General features: G+C 34.9%; 1 protein-coding gene across 9 annotated transcripts in view; it reads left to right on the plus strand.

Annotated features, from left to right (window-relative positions):
- The first annotated feature begins 40 nt into the window (after positions 1 to 40).
- stim1a (stromal interaction molecule 1a) overlaps positions 41 to 26,034 on the plus strand; it is an 84,666-nt gene continuing 58,672 nt past the window's right edge. For 8 of the 9 annotated variants that reach the window (XR_015508647.1, XR_015508643.1, XR_015508645.1 and 5 more), the window contains exons 1-4: positions 73 to 320; positions 2,467 to 2,597; positions 18,892 to 19,022; positions 25,788 to 25,902. Coding sequence is in view for 4 of the 9 variants with exons in the window: in XM_087282984.1 (XP_087139110.1) it covers positions 2,477 to 2,597; positions 18,892 to 19,022; positions 25,788 to 25,902 (367 nt within the window). In the remaining 5 variants the exon portion in view is untranslated. 9 annotated transcript variants of the gene reach the window in all.

The following is a 26,034-nucleotide window of genomic DNA, read 5'->3' on the forward strand; positions in this document are numbered from 1 at the left end:
TAGCAGCGAGCGTGTGACTGCGCATGCGCCGCGCCGCAGCCTGTATGTATGTGTGTGTGTATTGAGTGTGTCAGCCCGGCGTGAATCTAGGAGGAAGCGCAGCTCATTCGGCCTCTTCTGCTTCAGCCCTTCACACAGAGGACAGAGAAACACTGTCCACCTGCTCCATTCACACACCGGCGGGACAGGACACCGGACATAACCGAGTGCTCAAGCGTTTTTGGAGTGTTTTAATACAAAGCCTTCATGGAGTCTGATGGGAGGCGAGAGCATTTGAAGACGAACCTCAAATATTGAGACGGGCTACGCGAGGATTTGAGGTAACACTGCTCGCTTTAAACCCTTGGACATTAAAATGTGCTATATTTTTCGTCGCATATCTTTTCAGCTTTTGATTTTGACGTTTGGAAAGGGGGGAAAGGTGGGAGCCAGTGGCCTCGTGCCGCTACAAAGCCAGCTGCGCATTCAACCGCATGAATATAAAGATAATACACTATCGTTGAATATGAATCAGCTGTTTATTACCGGTTTTGTTTAGCAAATGTGGGTTTACTACCTCAGAGCTGCTCTTGAACTGTTTAAAGCCATACCTGGATATATAACACATTGGTAAAATGCGTTAATTATTAAGATTATTGTTAGTGTCAAGTTTTATGACAACCTTCATATGGTGCTAATAAAGCTAATAGTTCAGTATTTCAGCTAGAAGATGTTATTAATGAAGGGATAGTGTACATAGTTGTTGCCACTTGGCCCACTTCGTTGTAAGTGTGAACTACTTGACAGGTGAGTAGGGGAGTAACATTAAGGTAACTTGATAACGTTCAACACACGTCATCTGTGAAAAAAGTTGCCTTAAATTACTGGATATTTGTTTAGGATTTGTTTGCTGTGTGTGTAACTGTGTTGTGTATTTATTTATTTGTATATTTAATGTTTTTCTACCACAATAAGTTTTCTAGTGGGTCAAATTGAAATTAAACTAAATCATAAATACTGCTTTAGTTATTAGTTAACTTTTTGAAAATGATATTTCTGTCAAATAGGTTTTGAGTTAATCAGAATTTGATTTTTAATTAGAGAACAACTAAACAGAAGTTAAAATATGAAACGAGTTTAAATTGCTTTATATAATTAGTAGTTCTTTTTAGCATGTTTACATTGTGATTGAGTTGATTTTATATTTGCACATTAATTCAGTGACAACTTGTGACATGCTCCCTATATTGTCTACCATGATACTTTAAATACTCGGTCTGAGATCTTATGTAAGTATGACTTAAACAACATTAGCGCTATTTATTTGACTGTAAATTTAGCACTTTTATAGTTATTGAATGCTTATGTCTTCAGTATTTACAATTCTTATATAATACTTCCGTAATTATATTATTAAGGAGAAAGTCCAAACGTCTGTGAATGTAAAACCAAATTTACCTCAATACATTTTTCTGAATTTCATTCAATTCTGAAGTAGTTAAAAATTATTTTACCTGTTAAAAGTAATCAAATGTATTTAAGCTTGCTAATAAATGTATTTAGAGACTGAACATATAACATTATTGTAATTTTTTTAAACGGTACCTTTTCTGAAATGTGAATGCAATTATTGTTACAATAATATTTTTAAGTTTTTGAGGTGGTCTAAACATAAAAAATATTTTTTTTTTGCTACGTTAAATAGTAAAAAATTATTATTTTTAGGTGCATCACGGGACATGAATTTTATCAAAGTGCAAAAGTTTAACCTACTCTATCTAAACTAATTATTGTCATCATTAATTTAATAATCTTGTTTAAAGTGTGTCTTTTATAGTGTTGTTAGTGTTGTTTAAATATAATATAGAAACGTTTAAAACTTAATTTCTTCTAATTTCTTTACCAATCAGAAATATTGAAGGTTTGTATATATACTTTGTTTATTATTATGATTATTAATATGATTATTATTATTATTAATATTTATATTACACATTTTAATCTACTTTTACACTTGTAAATTCAAATAATACTATATATAGTAAATTTACCTGCATAAAAATGTAACTCAAAGGGCTTCACAAGCGTAAACAAATTTTAAAACAACATCTACATGAGATAATCAAATATTTGAATGATATAAGCAAATAAAAAATAGAGAGAAGAAAACGATTTGTAGAGAAAAAATGCTTCGAATCGAAATGCTCTTTAGGTTTGCACAAAAGAACAGTACTAAACATCAAAAATACTTCTATAAGATCTTTTACGTTTTATCTCAAGCAAAAAAAGAACTATATGGAGCATGCGCAAGATTAAGTCTCATAACTAGTGATTAAAGACTTTAAATAAGCTCTACTTGCCAGTGTTCGCTCTTACAGTATATCATTTAAGCATTAGGTCAGTGCTTGACTTGACTTGGCGTGTAGGTTTTAAGTGTTGATTTGTTGTAGTGTAAGTGACAAGCTCTTTCTCTGTTTTCCAAACCAGCTGTTCCACTATGGAGTTCAGTGGATTGGTGACTTTCTGGATTGCATGTATATGCTTCTTGTTGCAATGTCGAGCGGACAAACTCAATCCAGTAAACACAGACCCCTTACCAGCGGACAACGGTGTCTCAGGTGAGTGTGTCCTGAAATTGTTTACTTTTGGAGGGAAAATAGCTGTGTCATCGCTGATGTCATAAAGCTGACGATGATTTCTACCATCAAGATGTGTTTCAAAATACACGCCAGTGCTGTAGTCTTATTTAGAAATTGTATGGGGGTCTAAATGTGGCCTGGCTGAGAATAGGAAGGGAATGCATTCTTTGTTAAGCGCTGTCCTCTCTTGGGTTGCACTGTGGCAGAGTGTCAAATAAAGGTGCCTAGAGCATCATAGCATGTATCATTGCTTCCGTAGTGTGCTTTAGACTCATAATAGTGCATATTGTCTTTTAGAGAGTATCAGGAATTTTAGGGATCTGTTGCTTCTTGTCTTTATGCATGCTCTACATAACAAACCGGTGTTGGGCAAGAGCTAACAAAAAACCTCAAAGCTTTCTTATGCAAAGTTTACCTCAAGTAAAAGGTCATTAAAAGCAGTGTCATTTGCATTACACTGAACTTTAACAGTGACATTTATACCAAACTGATCTAAAACAGTTTCAATTGCACCAGCTCGCCTGCCTGGATTGCTGGAATGTTCAACAGTTCTAAACATTGTGGCTTTTACTTTTTCCGTCATCTATGTTTGACACTGGAAAAAGTGGTGTTGAAAATAAATATGATGTAAATTAGGTGAATAAAAGTGGAGATATTTTGTGTTCTAAATATATAATATGTAAATAAAAAAGGACAGCTGTATAGTAAGCTATTATATATATATATATATATATATATATATATATATATATATATATATATATATATATATATATATATATATATATATATGAGCAATTTGAGCCTTATGGATGTGACATTGGCAGTAAAAAACATAAATTCGCATAGAAAGTATATTTTAACATTGAATTGAAACAACTAACTACAAAGTTAAGGGATCAGAAAAATGTCAATCTTTAGACATGTTTTGTACTTTAAATTTGGAAAATAAAAATGCGTTATGGATGTGATGAAAAAAGTTTGCAGGTTTACAGTATACAACATTCTTTGCTGAAATTCTGTAAATTAAACTGCACAACCCAAAAGAAACATTAATAATCAAAAGGATTTGAGTTGGCTCCCTATAGAACAAAAATTATTGGTTTAATTTAATTTAATATTTTCACATTTATGAGGAAAAAGTGTCATTATGGATGACATCTGTCCGTTATGGATGTGACAGATGTGAAATTGCCACTTGTGTGACTTTGGTAAATCAAATAAAATAGTTTGAAAACATTAACAGAGACATTTGTTGAGTATTTCTAAAGTGCTGTTAAATACTTACTCACACAAAAAACGCAGAAACTGTTTCTGTTTTTGGGTGAAAACTTCATTTTTCTCATGGCAAGGTTGACATTTGCACGGAATTGCTTATATATGTTTTAAAATGTATAATGAGAAACTAAATATAGCAGATAATTTTAATGTATTTAACACATAAAATGAATGTTGTAAATTTTATAGAGCTATATGTAATATATATGCACAGTATATTTAATTATAATTGCATATAACAATCATAATAAATAAGAATTTAAAATGGTTGCATTTTAACTCTGGAAGTGCATAATAATGGATATGTTTTTGTGATGTATTTGTGTTTTCTTCTACCATTACCATATATTTTCTTGCGTTTATTTGTTGCATATCAGAAATCTTTCAGAAAAACATTGAGAGTTTTCACAGTGCTTTTGCTTTTTAAATAGCCAGTATTATTAGCCTACATGTGAACCTAGTTTTGTCTATCATCAATCATGTTCTGCCTCAATTGCTTTTGTGTAATCCAACATTAAATAGTCTTCCTTTAGAATGGATATCCGTGGCCTTCTGGTGCTCTTAGTTTTTCTTGTTGTATTAGTAAATCACACCGTCTGATTTGATTGCAGCATAATGACTTGTTAGTCCTCTGGGAAAACCATCCACAGTGTGTTTTAGAGCTTTTGTTGAACTGGAATACAGCCCGGTCATTAAGTGATACTACATCATCAGGCTGCTAGTTGAATAAGCTGTTTCGTATGTGTCCACCTTTTTTACACTCAATGTTCCACCTGGCCTGTGTGTGAAGAGATGCCTGTATCTTTGCAAATGAATACAAGTCTACTATGCTGATATTATTAAGGGTAGGGTAATGAAACAAAATCAGAAACCAAATTCTCAGTATAATTTTGGATGCAATTTAAACATTGCAGCAACCAAAATGTTTTAAAGATTCATGATCATGACACAGTTTTGATCAGCTTTATGTAGACGCGTCGGCTGTGTGTAGACTCTACTGCTGAACCAACTCTGAGTTCCAGTAGCTCAAGGTAATTTATTTCTGCACATTTAATGTTTACTTCGTTAAATAGCCAACATATGAACATTTTTTGATACTCTTGAATGTGGTAAAACTGATCACGATAGGAACTTTAGTTTAAGTTGTGCATCAACTGTTTTTGTTTGTATTTTTTTTTTACAAAGTAATTGACTTATTGTCAGCTTGCATATTGTTAAAACGTATTATAATAATAATATCTTAGATGATAAATTTAATAGACTATTTTCACATTTACGGATATCTTCATCATCGTAGTTGGGTAAACAGAGCGCTGTGAATGTGAGACTACATCAAATAATTGTTTTGTGTTCATATTCATGAAATAAAATGGTGTGAGACTGATAACGGCAGTCAGAAGAGAGAACCATGTTATATTTTCAGTTCCACCCCTGTAGATACTGCATTATGCACACCTTGCATCAATGGAAGTTTTTGTATTTTGATGCAAAGATGAAATATTAAATATAGAGTTTTATTAGTGGATATCTGCTGAGCGCCACGAAATATAGGCTGTATTTTATTACTTGCTCTTATGTGCTGAAACACTTACACTTTACTTAAGGTAACTGAATAATATGCAACACCCTTAAATAAAGGGAAATCACCTATTAAGTGTCATATAGCCTAGGGAAAAAAAAAATAAAAAATTAACATTAACTTTAAAATTAAAAATTAACATCCGAGGCTTGCACCCCCCCCCCACTTTAAAATAATCATAATGACGTAGTCTCCATGCTATAATAATAAAGATGAAACCATTTTTAACTGCGGGGACATATCTTTATTTGTACAATTTGGCTGTATTATTTGTGTCCCCTTCAAAAAATGCTGGAAAGAAATTTTATATTTATTGCCCCCCCCCCCTACTGTTAAATCAGATTTACGCCCATGCGTCTATCAAAACGAGGATGTTATATGTTTTATACCAAGTTATTACCAGAGAACATCACTGCGCAGGGTCCCTCCGTTAGTGGCGAGACCACTCAATGCACGATGCCAACAGTCGGTCGGTGAGTGAACAAATATAATGAATGGAAATACACAGGCCTGTGCATACTACAGACATATAATGTAATGCTGTACAGTAACGTGTCATTTGTTTGTTTCAGTTGTCCTCATTTTAAAAAGTTTCTTGATGAAGCAATGGTGTGCTTTATCTGCCTGATTCATTCCCGCTGAAGTGGGCGGGTTGTGTGATGTTTGATTCGGGGGACGTTCTTGGGGCGGTGTTTGCATGACGCGCTGCGAGCTACTAGCCTGTCAATGGAAATTTCGGCCTCACTACTTAACCTCCCAGGCGATTCATTTCGCTATGGCGTCCCCTAATAAATAAAAGCTGAAGAAAAATGAGTGAATGTAAGGCATTTAATAACAATAGTTTTCAACTTTTCTAGTGTATCAAATGTCATCAACATTTGCTAATGTATTATTAAAGTACAGCTTTGTTTGTTAACATTAGTTGATGCACCATGAGTTAACATGAACTAACAATGAACAACTTTATTTCTTTTAACTAACATTACCAAATATTAATATAAACTGTAATAAACATATTGTTCATTGTTTGTTTTTGTTGGTAAATAAATATGTACACTTATATATTTATTATAGAGCGTTATCAATATAAAGTACCCTGTTATTGAAATTATTATAATTATTTTTTTAAATAAATTGCATCTGCATTACATCTACTTCATGCATCCCATTGGAAACCAAAGGGCAGTTGAGTGCATTGCATTATGGGGTGGAGTTACTCGCACTCAGTTTGAACCCTTCTATACTGTACAATAGATTATCTGAGTGTACTATGCATGCTGAGAATTTGCATTCTCTGCACATACTACATAGTAGAGGTAGTTAAAGCTGCATGTTTGCATGCTCTTCCAGCTTCAAATGCAAATCTGTTTAAGGAACAATGTGAATGAAACTTTTTATTTCACATTTGAAACTAGTCAATGTAAGTATTTCATAAAGGAAAGAAGTTTGCAAAGCAAGTTGTCATGAATGCAGTGTGCAAGTAGCTTGCTGTGCTACGCACTGGCTTCAAATATATATTTTATTATGGTATATTATATCTAGTACATCCTATCTATCTTTGAATCCAGAAAATGACAATGTCAGTTATGTTCAATTTTAAACATGCTGGATTTTACAGCATCAAAATACCAGGTCAACCCTTTTGCTTTTTAGGACAAATTTTAAACACGCTGGATTTTACATCATAAAAATACCAGGTCAACCCTTTTGCTTTTTAGGAAGATGTTTATGTGGCTGATATATAAACAGAGATGAGTGTTAAACTGAAATTAGTCATAGATAATGGGTTTTTTCTAGCTTTCCCAGCACTTGGATTAGCTAACACATGGGAAATGTGGCAACTTTGGCCTTTATCAAATTCAGTCACAAGCTTCCAAGGACGTTTGGGGTTGCAAGATTTCCTGTTTTTATTTTTTATAGGGCCAAGACCTGTAGGGGCACACGCAGGGCCCTTTATATAAGTTTTTAAAAAATTATTATTATTATTTTGTTCATAGTTTTGTGGTTGCTTGAAAACTCTTGAAACTTTGCACACACACACATCAGGTTCATCAGGGCCAGACAGACATTCACATGGAAAGTTTGTGGGGGCTCTGTTACACATGTTTTACAGGATCATTTTGAGGTGCTCTGTTTCATACCGCATTGTATGTTTTGACATTTGCATGCATGGTGGATTTTGATCAAACTTAAGCTTTATGTTTGGTGAATGAGGCTGAACACAATGTACCAAGGTCATTGTGCCACTAACTGGCAGCATTAAATGAAATAAAGGGAAATTTTCCAAAGGCTTTCAAATGGTTCTTATAACTTGAATCAATTCAGACTTCATCAGAATCATATATAGAATTGTCAGGGAATTTGATATACAAGTAATTTTCTCTGCCATGATTACTCATCAGACTTTAATAGTTTTTAAAGTTTACTGTTTATTTTTAATTTTACATTTAGCCGTTTAACATGTCTTTATGGTCTTAGATCAACTAAATAATATTTTCAGCAAAAATCTGTCTACATTGATGGCAGTGTTTCATTAGCAGCAAATCAAAATTAAAAGGATTTATTTAAACTGCAAATCATGCTCATTAAATAAATGAGCATGGAGAATTTTAATTCAGCTTTTGACTTGTTGTGAATTTGCTAAAAACTAATTAAATTAGTTACTTAATTCTTTTTTACCAAATCATCCTTCCAATTAGTGCTGTGCATTGTTGAACAAATATATGATGTTGTAATTGTTGTAAGTGTTGCGAGTAACAATATTTCTTACACTAACATGCTAATGCAAATGCTATTTGGTCAGCAATTAAAATAAATTTGATTTATTTAGTGTTAAAAAATTTTGTAAATTGCAAAATATTTGAGTGTAATATGAACTGTATTTTACTGTAGGACAGTCATGGAATATGTCCTCTCATAAAGCACTGTATTTTAAAGTTGCATTGTGATACTGTATATTTTATTCAAGATATACATGCAATTCTGTAAATGTATGACCAGATAAATGTTACTCTAAATGCAAATACAGTACTTTAGCTGTAATTTATTTAGAGTTAGTTACTGGAAAGATGTAAGTTACTAAATTACCAGTAAATTACTGTAGATGTGTAGATATTGTAGAAGTGAATGTAATGATCATACTTATCATTATACTTATACTAATGTATATTAAAGGGGTGGTCCAGAATGTAATTTTAAGGCTTGGTTGTGTTTATAAGATGCAAAGCAATGTGTGCTTATGTTTCACTTGACGGAAATCGCGTAATTTTTTCATATATCTCACTTTGATTATACACAGCTACTCAGCTAACATGAAAACGACTGTCATATTTCCTAGTTCCTCTAAAAGGCCCGCCCTTAAGTGACTCTGATTGGTCATCGACATAATGTGCTGCTATTGGCGGATCGGCTCCACGTCACGCCCGTAAAAGCACACGCTTTTCTGCTGTGTAAACATGAAGTCAACCTCGCGCCCGCTCTCTAAAATAACATCTGACAAGTGTCTGTAACTAACGAGTGAAAAAGGGGTGCGGCTCCTTTAACAGCGTCTGTGTGTGCGTCTATGTGTGTGTTTGTGTGGTGTGAACTTTCTGTAACAAGCGCAAGAGCGCGGGACTTTCTTTTTCTCTGATGGTCGGATTAAGTTATTTTCTGTAATATATCGTGACAGAAGAATAAAGCACAAGATGTGAGATGCTACCTGTTGAGCCTTGATTTATTATTCTGCTGCTACCACTAGTCAGGTAAGCTAATCTGTGTTTTTTTAACTCTATGCGTCATGACGTCTTTCACGAGTATCCGGAATATGCAGGTGTAAGTAATATAAATCATCCACATATCTTTTGCGACTTCATTATCTGAGATGTGAAACACATGAAAAAGCCAAGACAATCAGTGCAGTCGCGCACACACATAAGAGATCGTGCTGGTGGAGTGAGTGTGTGTTTACAGGAGTTTGGCTGATAAATGTGAGTTTGTAGCTAAATCGTTTGCCCGCAAAGCAGCATTTCGCATTGTTTACATCATTGCTACAGCATACAGTTAACGCTAGACACTGTACATGTCATGATCAATTTTAAAAAATAAAAACACTTACTTGTAGATCACAACTTCTGCTTTGAGGAGATTTTAGCCGAATCCAGCACTGAACTGGGAGAGATTCTGGAGCTGTTTTGTCAAATCATGCTTGCTGAGTATTTTATAATTCTCTGGAAGTTAATTAATATTGAACTAAAGGCACTTCTGTCTTTGTGTCGTGTCCTTTGGAAGCCCAAATACAGAAACAGACGAAGCTCTGTGGAAACAGCCGTGTTTAGATGCATTTTTAGCTTCATCTCTGCTATAACGTTACAGCACCTCTGGCCACGGACCTTACCTGCATGCGCAGTGTGGGATGCGCAGTAAACGAACTTGTGATGTCACAGGGGGCGGAAGTATTTTTTTGTAGTCCCCAAAATTCGTTCATTGTAGGCTTTGCTAAGCTAACTCTCCCTTAGCATTGAACTTAGAACTTTTTACATTCAGAGATGCTGTTTATTTTCACACAGCTACATTACACATCAACTAAAGTTTAAAATATGAGATCGTAGTGGACCACCCCTTTAATGTTAGTCATCATTTTAACACCAGGCATGCATTAAAAGGAAATTTTTTGCTTCCCATTTCAAAAACTAATGCAAAGCAACGTACCGTGATGTATAGAGGAATGAAAATATGGAATGAATTGCCGTCAGACATTACATGCTTTGTAACAAGTAAAAGGAGGTTTAAAAAATCATTTAAAAAATATTTAATGGAACAATATTAAGTGGATTGTTGATTTGGATGTTATGTATGAATTTTGTATTTTAATGTTTTTATTAGTCTTTGTTGTTGTGTATTAATGTAATTTTGTGTTATGTTCGATGGACCCCAGGAAGAATAGCCACTACCTTGGTAGTGGCTAATGGGGATCCTGATAAATAAATAAAAATAAATCATGTTTATTGTACGGTGTCCTTGAGTTCACAGAAAGGTGCCTTTAAATACAATGTATTATTATTATTATTAGTATTATTATTATTATTATTATTATTATACTAAAAGAAAGATGTAAGTGATGGTTTTCTAAACTAATTAATTAAAAAAATATGGCATGGTGCAAACATTAAGACTTTAAAACTGCACAAATGACTAAATAAATGTAAGTTTATTTATATAGCACATATCATACACAGTAGCAATTCAAAGCGCTTTACATAAACAGGAATAAAAGAGACAAGCAAGGGTGAATGCAGGGTGAAAGCAGATTCACCCTGCTAAAATTTAACTCTTGAAATTTCTAGTTTATTTGATCCTACATCTGAGTCTGATCTAAGTGATCTGTTTGTATTCAGTGAGCATATCTGTAATGTAGTTTCTAGGTCATTTAGTGATTTATAGACAAAAAGTAATACTTTAAAATCTATTCTGAATGTAACCAGGAGCCAGTGTAAAGACCTGAGGACAGGTGTGATGTGCTCTGATTTTCTGGTTCTTTGTAAAACAAATATGTCATGGTGCAAAGAGCAAACATTTAGACTTTTTAAACGAAAAACCTTGGCAGAAATTCAGATTTTATTTGCTGTTGTTTTCTGGCATTAGTAGCTCTTGGTTCACCTAACAGCACCTACTGAGGACGGGTTGATGAACATTGTAAAGGGCAAGCTGGTTCAAGCCTCGGTTGGGTCAGTTGGCATTTCTGTGTGCAGTTTGCATGTTCTCCCCATGTTCGTGTGGGTTTTCTCTGGGTGCTCCAGTTTTCACCACAAGTCTAAAGACATGCACTATATGTGATTAGGTAAGCTAAATTGTCCGTAGTGTATGTGTGTGAATGAAAGTGTATGGGTGTTTCCCAGTAAAACATGCTGGATACGTTGGCGGTTCATTCCGCTGTGGCGACCCCTGATTAATAAAGGGACCGAAAAAAAAAGAATGAATGTATTCTCTATTGCATATACTTCTATCAAAATATTGATACAGTTTTGATATTGTGCAGTCCTACTTCTGATGTTCAGAAACTCTGACAAGCTTCAGTGAGGAGGATCTGTACCCGCCACGCCAACACAGGACTTGATATTTGGAACTTCTCGTTCATGTCGGCTCTGAAAGAAGCAGAGCTCAGCGTCTCCTGAGGCTCATGGTTCTGCTCCACAGAGTAAGCAACTCTGATGCCACTGATTTTGTGTCTAGCCCTGTTGGAGGAGACAATAAATGCACTCTGAGCTACAGTTAGTCCACAACTTCCCCCAAGAGCCAAGCGGCCCCTCAGCACCTCTTTGTTACATAACAGCGAACTGACAGAAAATAATTGACAGTTTTCCTTCCCTTTTCATTTTGTTATAAAGATTCATACATTTAAGAAAAGCTCTTATGTTAACTTAAGTTGATGCATTGCTTGACACATTTCTTAACCATCTGTACTGCAGTAATTGTAAGGGGACTGAAGCATTACATAACCCTGTATTCGCTGATCCCTGATTAGAGCGAGTCATGTTTCTTACAAAGGCACTGCGTGCATGGCTTTGACCACTGCTTTTGATCTTGGGTCTCTTTTGGTTATATAAAACACTTTATATCGGACATCTGTTGGTAACCTAAAGCCAAAATGATACTTTGCACAAGTATCTGCATGCATTGTATATTCTTAACATGCATTCTTGTGTTTCTGTGCCTCTGCTCTAGGGTGATAGAGTTTCCTTGCTGTTATTCTGGTAGCTCGTTATAAAGTTCAGCTTTCAGCATGGGGTTTGCATTCTTGCATTTATTTCTATAGGGTAGAAAAGGTTTCGTAACTGAATATTTTACTTGTTTATCAATATTACTTGCAGCACTTCGAGTGTACCACTTGTGCTCAGGGATCATTTATATGAACATAGAAAGCATATTAAATGCTTTCGTGGAAATAAAATGTCAAAATTGATCATTCAGTTTCTGATAATGGATCTCTGCTTCTCTCACTCACACACACACACACACAGTCACACAAAAGACATTTTATTCAGTAAATCATGGGTAAAATGTATGATGTATAAATATGGACAGGCTTCTGAAAATGTAACTTCACCAGAACATAAGACATTTTAAAGAAATAAAAAATGTAAAACATCAATTTGTAAAGCATTATTTCCATTTTTCTTTATTTAATTATTATTTTTTATTAATTAATTCATGAATTAATTATATTATTATGTATTTATTTACTTTATTTTTTGGCATTACCAGTTCTTACAATAATAACAGGAAAGCACTGACTGACACAATGTTATAAAAAAAGAGACTTTCCCCTCGGAAATTGACAGGAGACATTGTTAGACAGGTGACTAGCATGTTACCAGAATATAATCTAAGTATAAACTTTATTATAAGGAATTGAGCAACATGTATATATTTCTCAATTTCGTTTGGTTTGCTCAATTTGTTTATAATGCAGCCTTGTATGTAAGCTGAATAAAATCTCCTCAAAGGCTGCAGTTCATTTTAGGCTGAGTGGCACATTTTTAGAAACCAGATACGATCGTCTTCATATCCTTTTACCAACACTCCAAACTTGGTACCCACTGGTCTGCCAAACCTTCAGGGTGACTTTGACAGACAGTTATCACTGTTCTTGGAGAGCTTTAAGATAAATGTCATCTTCAGTTGCTAAATGGCATGACTTTGTGTTCGGCAATGTTTATTTTTGCACCTCATGGGTCTCTTGGACCGATACCTTTGCATTACAACATTCTGATATGTTGTACTTTTTATTTCATATTTAAATGAGGGAAATACAATATATGTTAATAGAATAGTTCACCCAAAACTGAAAATACTACACTGTAAAACCCAACAGTTAACTTCATCTGAAATGAGTGTAGTTAATTCAGTTTATTGAAAGTTAATTTACTCATTTGAAAAGTTTGAACTGTGTTGAAGGTAGTGACTCAATTAATTACCTCATTACTTAAATAAGTTCACAGTACTCGTATAGATTAGTTTTTTAGTTGCAATCGGTTTCCTCAAACAGTTTAAGTTGCCTTAACTTGGGGTTTACAGTACTCAATTGGTTTGAGTTCTCTTCATTTATTCGATTTTACTTTGCTCAAATTGCTTCGTTTACTCAAACGGTTTAGGTTCACAGTACTCATTACTCACTAGGATTTGTTTCTGAACTTTAAATGGTTTGTTGCAATCGGTTTCCTCTAATGGTTTGAGTTACCTTAAAGGTGCAGTTGGTGATCTTCCACAATGCTAACAGCTTAGCATAAATCTCTGAATCACAGTCCCTCCCCTGCCGTCTAGAGCCACACCTCCTTGAACACGAGCACAGCAAAAGAACCCTCTCTCATGTGTTAAAAACAACTAGTGCTTGTCTGGCGGCGTGCAAGCCAAACTGCCATGCTATTTAAGAGTGAATATTTTGAGTTGCATGGTTAACAATATAGGGAGAGACTTGGAGGATTAGCGGTATTTACTTGTGTTTTGTTTTTTAAACTAATTAAAATCTACGTCATCGATGCTGTAAAAGGTCCCTTATGAAACTGAAAATAGTCACCTTTAAGGTTTTGGATTTTACAGTGTATCATAATTTACTCACCCTCAAGTGGGATGCATTGAAAAAAGGTAAATTGTATGAAATACAACCTGAAATCTCAAACAGAGTTTTAAGGCTAGATTTGATCAAGTGATTTTTACTACATGTCGAATTGGACATACAAGATTAACCCGTGCTTAAAGATTCCTCTTACTGTAAAACACATTTTACTGGTCTATCCTGCTTTTAATGATTCCAAAAGGCTTTTTTTAAATTAACTCTTAAGGAATTTTTTAATAAAGTAACATCAGGAAAAGGTAATTTGCGTTAAAGGTAAAATACAACACAAAAAAAAAGTATTTAATTTATGTATTCATTTGTTTGTTTTTTTATGGTATATTTATTAATGAAATGTTCTTGCCATGAAAATAGCCTTTGTTGCTGACATGGTGTAAATAAAAAAATACATTACATTACTCGCCCACAAGCGGTTCCAGACCTGGTTGACTTTATTTCTTCTGTTGATATATTTTGAAGTATGTTGAAACCATTGACTTCCATAATATTTATTTTCAATGGTTATGAGTCAATGGTTAAAGGTTTTTAGGATTCTTCAGAATATATTCTGTTAGGTTCAACTCATAAATGGCTGAAACCACTAGAGGGTAAGTAAATAAGTACATGTTTATTTATTGGTCGAACTATTCCATTAATGCTTTATTATTTACCTGGAATAAATTGTAGATGTTTGAAATCAGAATAGATTCAGTCCTAATCGGTGGTCAACCAATGTATCAACAAGACTAACATATCATTTCATATTTGGCTTTACAAAGCGAATTGTATTTATAAACTAGTTTCAAGAGGATCACGTGCTTATGATTGTTTGCAGCCTGCCCCGCATTATTCAATTTATGATTCACCAATCAAACAATTCCTAAGCCACTATAAGAATCCCAAGTTCCATATGACCGCCATCTTCCTCCCCTACTTCTCTTCCTTTCCTAGATGGGTGGCACGGTGGCCCAGTGGTTAGCAATGTTGCCTCACAGCAAGAACACCACAGGTTCTAGTCCTTACCAAGCCAGCCAGCATTTCTGTGTGGAGTTTACACATACTCCCCGCGCTCACGTGGGTTTCCCCCAGGTTCTCCGATTTCTTCCCACCATCAAAAAACATGCAACCTAAGTTAACTGACTAATCCAAATCGGCATACTCCTAGTAAATAGTTATCTCTTAAGAGCAATCACTATCTGTACATTAGCTACTACAGCAGGGGAGTTCTCAAGATCTACCTAAGCTCAAGCTCCCCTCTCGCCTTGCAAACGGGAGAGAGCCTCAGGCTCGAGGATCTTATGAGCTCAGGGCTCTCTCCTGGGACAGCATGCCAAACAAGCATTATAAACAATCATCAGCTAAGTGTGAACTCTTGAAATGGCTATTATTACAAAAAGACAGACACTGGTGTTTGTTAATGTCTGCTTAACTCATAAACGTTTGGAACCACTCGAGGGTGAGGAAAGGAGAAGTACAGATTAATTTTTGGTGGAACTATTCCATTATTGCTTTGCTATTCATCAGAAAAAAAATAGCATAAATGTTTAAAATCAGAATTGACCCAGTCCTAATTGGTGGTCAACCAATGCATCCATCAGCAAGACTAACCTACAGCTCATATTTGGCTTTAAAGAATGACTGTTATTACAAAAAGACAGACGTCAGTGTTTGCTTGTTTGTTTTAGCACTTCATGGGTCTCTTGGACACTTGCCTTTGTTTTCTAACACCTCTAAAAAACACAAACACCACCGGATATTTCGCAGCCTACATCACTCTCGCTAGCACCACGCGCTCTGATCTGATAAATTTCCCACTTGTGAATGCTCAAACAAGCTATACTTCAGGTTTCTCCACTTCAACACAAACCAGAGCTTTCCCAGCCCTCAGAACCCCGAGTGTGGTAAAACAACAGCTGTACAGATTTGCAGCCTAAAAATAGTTGCTTGCTAGTTTTAGTTAATACCACAGCGGGGACTATTTTTGGCCCCCTTTCATAGTTTGAACTGGAAACCTCCATGGACGCAGTGAGGTTTTGAGAGGACCGTTTTAAGAAGCACCTCTGAATTTTGAACTCGCATTATTTTAAACACAGACAGGCTTCATTAGGACGCTGTGTTCTCATTAAACAGTTCTTTGTGGTCCCGGACAGTTAAATTAACTATCACTAAGGCAACAGGCCGTATTGGGTCTTTTTCTCGCCTTTATTTCTGAAGCAGCGGCACTCTTTCATTTGCTTGCTTTGTTTGATGTGATCTAAATGAACTTATTTTCAGTTTAACTCCTGTAAAGCCACTAGTAATATAGTTGGCGGATTAGTTAAAGATTTGGGTTGGTTAAATGAAAGGTTGGAGGGGTTTTAAACTCTCAAAGACCTTTCACTTAGGTTAATGAGGTGATTATGATGTGGTCTAAGAACTTAAAACATGTATTGGCTTTTGCATATCTACATTTATAACTTCTATAATTTGTTTTACAGTGGTGCCTCATTAATCGCGTGAGTTGCATTCTAATAATACCCTGCAATAGGTGAAATCCGCAAAGTAGTCGGCTTTACTTTTTATAATTATTATAGATGTTTTAATGCTGTAAAACCCCTCTCTCTTGTTTAAACACCCGCTTAAGTTCTACTTTCCTTTAGCATGTCCAGAAGTCCAACTTGTGTTGCTATGGTTAGCATTTTCCTTTGCCTTTTGGGTGCTACAGCAGGTGCCTTTGACGGTGCAGAATGTTTCGTCGACATTAAGTTCGTTGGTGAGAAAACTTGCAAACAAACAGTACAGCACTTCAGAGTCACACTGCTAGCGGTCAAATATTTATGTAAATTTGGCCAGCTGAACGAATTCTGTACTATACAGGAGAGTCTGCACAGAGGAGATTAATTGACAGTGGTCTACAGCCAATCAGGACGCAGAACTCAATGCAGTGTAAAAATAAAATGGATGTCAAATTGTACTAAAAACAATCTGTGAATCTTCAAGACCATGAAAAGTAAACCACATTACGGCGAGGGCCCACTGTATTTTTATTATTTTTTTGATGTGGCTTTATTTTATCCAACAGAAATAATCAAAAAAGTTTGATTCCAAAATGAGGAATACTTAGACAAAACAATTAGTGGCAATATTTCAACAAGGCCAGTAAATATCAGCTCTTATCTGGTCTAAAAAAAGATTTTAGTTGTACCAGTGAGTAAAAGAAGCTTGATTTTTAATTTAAAACTGCAAGCTTTTTTGTCAAGTTTTATTTGGTCATTGAATAGACTTTAAGTAATCACAAGTTCCAGGATTCATTTTCGGAAATGCATAAACTTACGAGAAAAAAAAAAAAAACACTCTGACCTCAGCCTGTAAGTATATAATACAGTGTTAATCAGAACAACTTTTTAGTTACAGTACATTGCTTAGGGGAAAAAAATTCCACATGAAGGGGCAGACGAAAGGACCCCAAATCTTGTGATATTGTCCAATGTTGACTTTTAAAAGACATCTGGTTTGGTCCAAGTGCAGAGTAGATATTCATTCTTCAAGCCATTGTTTCACAGTTGGAGGATTAACATTTTTCCAGAACAATAATAACAGCTTTTTGGCTGTTATTAAACAATATATAAGGAATTTCTGTTGAGCACTGCTTAATGAATTTGTATAATCAGAAAGTCCTCACTGCAAGCTTAAGCTTTTCAGATTGATTTGTTTTCATCTATTACCGTGTTAATGTCTGACATAGGTCTGTCCTAGGATTGTCAAAAGTATCAGGTGCAGTACCAATCGGTAATAAAATAAAATAAATATATACATTTCCTTCACAGCAGTGAAGAGTGGTAAAGCAACGCACCGATGCAGTCATATGTGTTGAGCATGTGAACACAACAGCCAATCAGTTTTAAGAACGTGCTCAACAGCACTCATGTTAGCGGTAAATTAATGTTTTTAAAGTTCCAGATAGTTTTGGCAACTGTAGTCTGACCTCTGTTTTAAAAGAACATACATTTTGTTATGATTTTGTCTAGCGTCTACACTACGGGAACATATTTTGACCCTTGAAAACTGACCTTCTTTTTTTAATGCTAAAGATCCTGTTTTAATTTGGAATTTGTATTGTATTGTATTTTAATGCTATGGTTCCGTTTCAAGCTTCAAACATAAACTGCATTGATAATGCATGTTCAGCTTTTTAAAGTTTCTATGTGACTGGTCTACTGGACTATTGTATATGTCCAAGTTCCTCTCATATGATCATTACACAACTAGTTAACAGCAAGTATGAATGCTGGCAAAACATGCACATGCGAGCAGCAATTGTCTTCTATCATTTGTATTAGGCTGTGTAGTGTGGACGGAGACACACATTGTGTGGAAAAAAGGAAAATGCACTAGTGTCAATGGCACCAAAGATAAAGCGTTGGTATTGGCCATAAACTTAAACACTGTAAAGCAGTGGTCACCAAACTTGTTCCTGGAGGGCGGTGTGCTGCAGATTTTAGCTCCAACCCTAATCAAACACACCTGAACAAGCTAATCAAGGTCTTACTATACTTGAAACATCCAGGCAGGTTTGTTGAAGCAAGTTGGAGCTAAACCCTGCAGGGACACCGTGTTGGACCGAGATTGGTGTCCCCTGCTGTAAAGGGTGATTTAAAAAAACTAATTGTTGAAATGATACAATACCCTTCAAAGCCCTATTTGCATAATAGGAAAAGGGAAGATGATTCAAAGGAATTGTGCAGATGTTTACAACACATTTAATGTTTCAATTGATTGGCAAGATGCATATTAAAATGAGACATTTGTTTTGTTTCTCACTCACTGTATCTTTGTGTATTTTACAGAGCTTTGCCGCATCGATGAGCCGTTATGCCAGGATGAAAATGCCATCCTCAGTTTCGAGGCCATTCGCAGCATTCACAAGCAAATGGACGATGATGACAATGGGAATGTGGATGTTTTGGAGACCGATGGGGTCAGTGAATTACTTTAAAATCTGTTCATTTAGGCTTTTGATTGACCTTTGTTCTCTTCTAACCTTACTCCGGGAAGTTGATTATGCAGTTCATTTGTGTTTCTCATGGCGTCAACAATAAAGTCAGCATGTCCGTGAATGAATAACCTGCAGCAGGCTAATAGATACCCTGATGCTTGTCGCTGCTTGTGATATTGGAAAAAGTCAACACTGAGATAAATCATTAAATTAAAGCAGCTTTTACAAATCAAGACCTTAATTAAGCATAAACAAACATGCATAAAATGGGAAACAAATGTACAAGAACAAGACTCTACTGTGCAGAGTAAGAAAATATAAGAACGTCATTATCATTTAGATTAGGATTTGATTTCTAGTCACATTTCATCTAAATTAGTGGTTCTCAAAGTGGGTGTCGGGACCCCCCGAGGAGTCACGAGACAATGAAGAGGGGTCGCTTTGGTATTTCCAAAAATCTGTTTATTTTTATTAAACCATATGAGGGCGTGGCAGTGGCGCAGTAGGTAGTGCTGTCGCCTCACAGCAAGAAGGTCGCTGGTTCGAACCTCGGCTCAGTTGGCGTTTCTGTGAGGAGTTTGCATGTTCTCCCTGCCTTCGCGTGGGTTTCCTCCTTGTGCTCCGGTTTCCCCCACCGTCCAAAGACATGTAGTACAGGTGAATTGGGTAGGCTAAATTGTCCGTAGTGTATGAGTGTGTGTGTGAATGTGTGTGTGGATGTTTCCCAGAGATGGGTTGCGGCTGGAAGGGCATCCGCTGCGTAAAAACTTGCTGGATAAGTTTTCGGTTCATTCGGCTCTGGCGACCCCGGATTAATAAAGGGACTAAGCCGACAAGAAAATGAATAAACCATATGAATTGCCGTATAGCAATTGTTGTTTATAGTTACTATATACTATATAATTACTATAGTAGCTTATAATTACTAGTTCTATTGGATTGCGACCCCTGGGGTGATTACAATATATTAAACATACAGCAATAGCGTCAAATGAAGTAGGTTGAACTACCAGATTGAGATACCAGGTTAAACTTTCTGGCACATTTGGGTCTATTTGTGTGTGTGTGTCCGTGTCTGTGTGTGTGCAATTGCATGCAAGGTTTCTGTATGTACCACCTCAGAGGATATTGGGGGTTGCGAGTCACTGGCATTGCTACTTTGGGGGTCGCGGGCTGAAAAGTTTGGGAACCCCTGATCGAAATGATGATAGTTGTATTTTACATTTTAAAAGTCTGTTATTAGTGGTTATAAAATTAAATGCAGTGACCATTTTAGTCAAAACACATGCATATCAATGGAAAATCGAGAAAACCAATAATAAATTAGATTTTTTGTTGCATATGCATATCAAATAATTCATTTTAATCAATGATATTAATTGACGAACATTATGTAATGTTTACAGGGTTGTTTACTATTTGTTTCTAGGTTAACCACAACCCCTCTGTTTGGTTTATCATAAGTAAATCTACTATTTAAACAGAAATTTTACAAGTTTTTTTCCTATTTTTTCCATTTTGTTTTTAAATAAAAATGGAATCAATTGTTTATGGAAATGATTTCACATATGTCTAATATGGATGGGGATTTTACTTGCAGTATTAACATTTCAAGATTATAGTGCTCAAGTCGACTGCATCTTTTTTGCATCCTGAAAAAGATGGCTGTAAATAATAAGATTTGTTCTGTCTAATGCTCTTTCCAATAGTCTGAGCTTGTTAAAGCAATAGTACATGGTGTATTTTATTAGCTGTTGTGACAGTGCAGCAATGTGTGTCAAGCTTGGTCTGATCTTTCTTTATGTGGTTGCAAGATGCAGCAAACATTTCTACAGGAAACCAGACGCTATTTTGAGTTAAGTGGCCTGCAGGGGCCAAAACCGCAAGTTTAGGTATGTTTCACATCATGGAGGATCTCTTTAACTTAATACTAAATAAATTCAATGTTAATAATAAGGGATTAAAGATTGAGGGATTACAAGTGATTGCAAAACCGTGTCATTGCGCAGGTTCAGATAGTCATCAGGTTTTTACTTGTGGAGAATTTTGCACTGCTGGTTCTGAGTTAACACAGCGGCAAATATTCTAAGAATTTGACGTCAGACTTGTCTTTTGGAAACACGCGTCTGTGCTCGTTTTCTCATTAGTTATCAGAAGTCACATCATGATGTCACTGAGATCCAATCCAAGAAGGTTTTTGGAAGGGGGTAAAGTAATGGTTTCACGGGTATTTACCACTAATGATGAGTTAAGTAGAAAGTTATGATGATAATGCTCTAAAAATCCAGCCAGATCTCATGAGGAAACGCAACTATTTTACATTTGGCCAGTTTAGTAGCTAATTTGTATGAACTTGTACATAGAACTCGAGTTCAGTCATACGAAAATGTTAGATTTTTTAAAGAAGGCAAGGCACCAAACACCACCCCAAAACCCAATCGTCAATGTGGGATAAAGTCAAACTAAATTGTATGAATGAGCTTTTCTGATTTCATATGAATTAGCCACTAAATTAAAAAGTTATGAACTGCCATGAGTGTTCAAATTAAAAAAAAAATTTCCCCATTCAGTTTATATGTTTTCAGGCATTGGTTAATTGCTGTTTCTCAGTATTGGGTTGTGACTGGAAGTGTATCCGCTGCTTAAAACATGCAGGAATAGCTGGCGGTTCATTAAAATGTGGTAACACCTAATAAATCAGGGACTAATGCAAAGGAAAATGAATGAATGTTTAATTGGCTGCTGTGCAATTTCATTTTGCATCATATCATTGCTAATTTGTAACAGATAAATGAGCACAGATGCAGTCAAGTTTACTTATTTTTCTTAAGGGTGAACAATCACACTTGTCTGTTTACATCCTGCCTGTAGCATTTTGGTAAATGTTTAATACCTGCTATTGTAAAATAATCAATTCATGAAGTTCCAAGGCTTCCAAGTTGTCAAAGCTATGCTGAAAAACCTGTTGTACGCAATTTATTGCATGCTTGTTATTGTTGTTTGAGTTAATATTTATTTTAGTAAGTAAAAGCTGAATAAATAGGCTTTCTGTTGATGTGTGGTTTGGTTGGAGAGGATGATATGTGGTTGAGACAACTATTTGAAAGTATGGATCCTGGGGGTAAAAAAAAAATGAAATGCTGACAACATTGCCTATTTAAGGTGGTCCAAATTAAATTCTTAGCAATGCATATTACTAATCAAAACCGTTTTGTATATATTAACGGGAGGGAATTTGTAAAATATCTTTATGGGACATTATCTTAATATTAGATTTTTTTGCCATAAAAGAAAAATCTATCATTTTAACCCATACAATATGTTTTTGCTATTGCAAAAAATATACACACAGACTGTTTTGTTGTTGTGTTGTTTTTTTTTTTCATTTGTTCTTTGTTGTTTTGTTTTGTTTTTCCTCCTCTTTCCTCTTTATCTTTTATTTGTATGTAATCCCAATCTGTATATCTTTTGCATAATATTACAATAAAAATACACAGTTTTGTGGTCAAAGATCACAATGTAAAAATAACTTATATTTTAATAATAATTCATTAAAATTATTTAATATGATAAATGTGAAAATTAAAATTTATCAATTGTAATTTTTCTAGCTTTCGAGAAACGGTTATTTGTAAATACCTCAATAATCAATCAATTGCATTGCATTAAAGTATATATTCATTCATTCGTTCATTTTATTTTCGGTTTAGTCCCTTTATTAATCAGGGGTCACCACAGCAAAATTAACCACCCACTTATCCAGCACGCAGCGGATGCCGTTCCAGCTGCAACCCATCTCTGGGAAACAGTATACATTTTGGCCCATAATTAAAGTTACAGATCTTTGATCATAAAATTAAACGTTTAAATTTAATATTATTAGACTTATTACTGGGAGATGTAAGGTGAAAGTTTTAAATGCATTTTAAATTCACATTAGAAGTCAAGTTAATATCGTTTTTCATGGTCATAATTAGCAAAATCTCAATAATAGCAAAATCAAAAATATTAATTGATCACAGTCTGGCCTTAATAAAATATAAATTACAAAAATAAAAATTAAAAGTAAGTTAAAATAAAATGTCTACACTTTAATCTTTTTAACGTTTTGTGCATTTATTTATTTAATATTTTGGCTAAAAGTTCAATTAAACAAATTATTACATATCTGGATATAATTATATGTCATGATTGAAACTTTTAAATTATAAATGTTCTTGTCATTTTAAAACCATAAAAATTAACCAAAGCGCTCACAAAAATAATAAAGCGAGTAACAAATTAAGACAAAATAGTTTTGACAGTAGTTTTGACAAAATGCAGTCACAAGTAGTCACAAAAGATGCTTTTGAACACATGTTAATATTAGCTGAAAATGATAAAGCATGTTGGCTGCAGTGCCAACCTGTAATCAGATCATTAAACTAAGCAAGTTAATTACATTTGCAAACAGAGCCTGGGTTAGATTAGTATCCACCAATGTTCCAACTTAAAACAGCAAAGAAATACACATCCCAGCAGGCCATTTTTGTTGATTCTTTCAGCAATATGTTCCTGAGGAATAATTCACACATTTGCCTTTTGTACCTTCTCTCTCTTATGAACGATATCCAAAACTAGATGTAGATACGGTGACTGCTCGCCTGAGGAAAGCCACGTTCAGCATGTTGGTCGGTCGGGTGTCGTTTTGGAAGCACCCGCAGCGGCGCGGGGTCTGTCCCTTCCTGGCAACCTTTCAATGGAGCGATATGTTGTGTAGGCGAGCTGTCCTGCCGCATCCAGCCTTCTCAAAGCTAATCTGATGATGGAATCACAAATGCAGATTTCCAAGAATCGCCATATTTGATTGGGAGGCCAATATTTGAGAATGCAGATTTGATGGCAGAATAGAATCATTTGCTGCAGTTTTGATGGCAGAATTGAATCATTTGCTGCAGTCATGCTATGTTATATGTTTTTTTTTTCCTCACACGTCTTGCCCAGTGCTTGTCTGTGAGTGGGCATGAAGAAAAACATCTTGGCCTGGGTCTGAAAACTGACTCATTTTCATCTTTTCTGAAAATGTTCTTCTATTTGAAATTTGTAGATTTTCTTAGTGATGCCGTTGTGACATCTTGTTTGGAAAAAAGCCATGCATTTCTACATGTCTTGTTGTGTCGGTCACCATAACAGATATATTTGGGTTTCTAGAAGCAAGTGCGATTGGATGTCCATCTAAATGTGTACATGTTTCTGACAAATCTCTCTCAGTGGTCGCAGTTTAACCACAGTTTGAAGCTCTTTACCGTCTTGAATATCCTGTGAACTGCACTATAACCTTCTGTTGTGTTATGTTCTGTAACCGTTGTTGCCATCTGCTGCGTCTGAGCAAACAGAGCCTTTGCCCACTAAATGTTCAAAGCTCTCAACACTGCTACATTTTAAGATATTTGTCTCTATTAACATTGTTAACATGTACGATTTCAATGACTCTGTAAATGTTCTGTTGTGTAAACAGTCGTTGAGTTGTGATATGGTCATTTGCTCATGATGTGCAAACAAACTCGTTTTCGGTCCTGTGAGTTTTCAGGGTTATGGACGGGGCTATTCAGTCTAGAAACCAGGCGACCGACAAAATATATTATCCTTTGTTGCAGGTTATAATTTCTCATTTTGTCTTAAGGATCGTATAGCTTTCCCTATTCAATAGCAATAGGTTTTTTTTATTAAACTTTTTACTTTTATTGGCGGTTCATTCTGCTGTGGCAACTTTTGATAAATGAGGCACTAAGCCAAAGGATAATGGATTTTTTAAGTATAATTTTTAGTGTTGTATTTGTTTTATATATATATATATTTCAGTTTATTTTTTAATGTGTTTGTTTGTTTATTTATTTTTATTTAGTTTTATTATATATAACCAACATATCACCAAAGATCTCTAGTCATGCTTTATTTAACATCAAAAAAATATATCCTTTTTTTTTTTATATTCTTTCATATTTTATTAATAGTTATAATATACTTTTTATTTACTTCCTACTTACCCAGGCTTTCTTTTATTCAATAGCACTTTGTAAACTTGTATTTTATTTATATATTTTAATTACAGTAGTGACTTAAAATTTAATTCTTATTTCCAAACCATCTTTCTTTGTACCAGAGTACATATTTTATTATTATTATTATTATTATTATTATTATTATTATTATTATTATTATTATTATTATTATTATTTTTATTATTATTATTATAACCGTTATTTTAACAGGAAAGACACATTAAGATTCATTAAGAATCTTGCCCTGGCCAAGATTAGGCAGTATACACATCACATGGGACTAACAAACAACAAACAAAAAACAATCGACAGTTAACATGAATAACACTGACACAAACTATTCAAATCATCTGCAAGACTGTGTTTTAATTTCTAAATAATTTATACTGTACGTGCATTTACATGTGCATAATTATAAAACTAAGTTAAATCAACTTAACAGTCCTGCTGTAAGTTACAATGGGTTCACTCACTTTTTAAGTCAACGAGTTTACTCAAGTAAATTTAATTCATCGTTTTGCAGTGCATGTTAGGAAGTCTTAAACACATTCCATATATAAAAGAAAAAATAAATAAATGTACGCTTTATTGAACTGCAGAGAGTTTAGCGATCACATTCACAGTCTTCACTATCTCCTGGATGCACTGGTATCCTTGAGCTGCTAATTGGAAACGATTTCTTTTTGTTCCCCTTGTTATTCTGCAGTTCTTAAGAGAGGACCTGAACTACCATGACCCCAAAGGCAAGCACAACACTTTCCACGGAGATGATCAGTTCATCAGTGTGGAAGACCTGTGGAACGCCTGGAAGAGTTCAGAAGGTGAGCAAATAAGTCATTCGCTTCAAACGTCTGTAGGTCATGCTCTCTTACATGCGCCGTTTAATGTGTTGTACCTATTTTTATGACTTTTCTACATCAGAGTCATATTTGTTTTATGTCCAGACTTTACAG

This window comes from Danio rerio, chromosome 15 (genome assembly GCF_052040795.2).
Source record: "Danio rerio strain M-AB ecotype USA chromosome 15, GRCz13ab, whole genome shotgun sequence".
In the NCBI taxonomy this organism is placed as follows: Eukaryota; Metazoa; Chordata; class Actinopteri; order Cypriniformes; family Danionidae; genus Danio; species Danio rerio.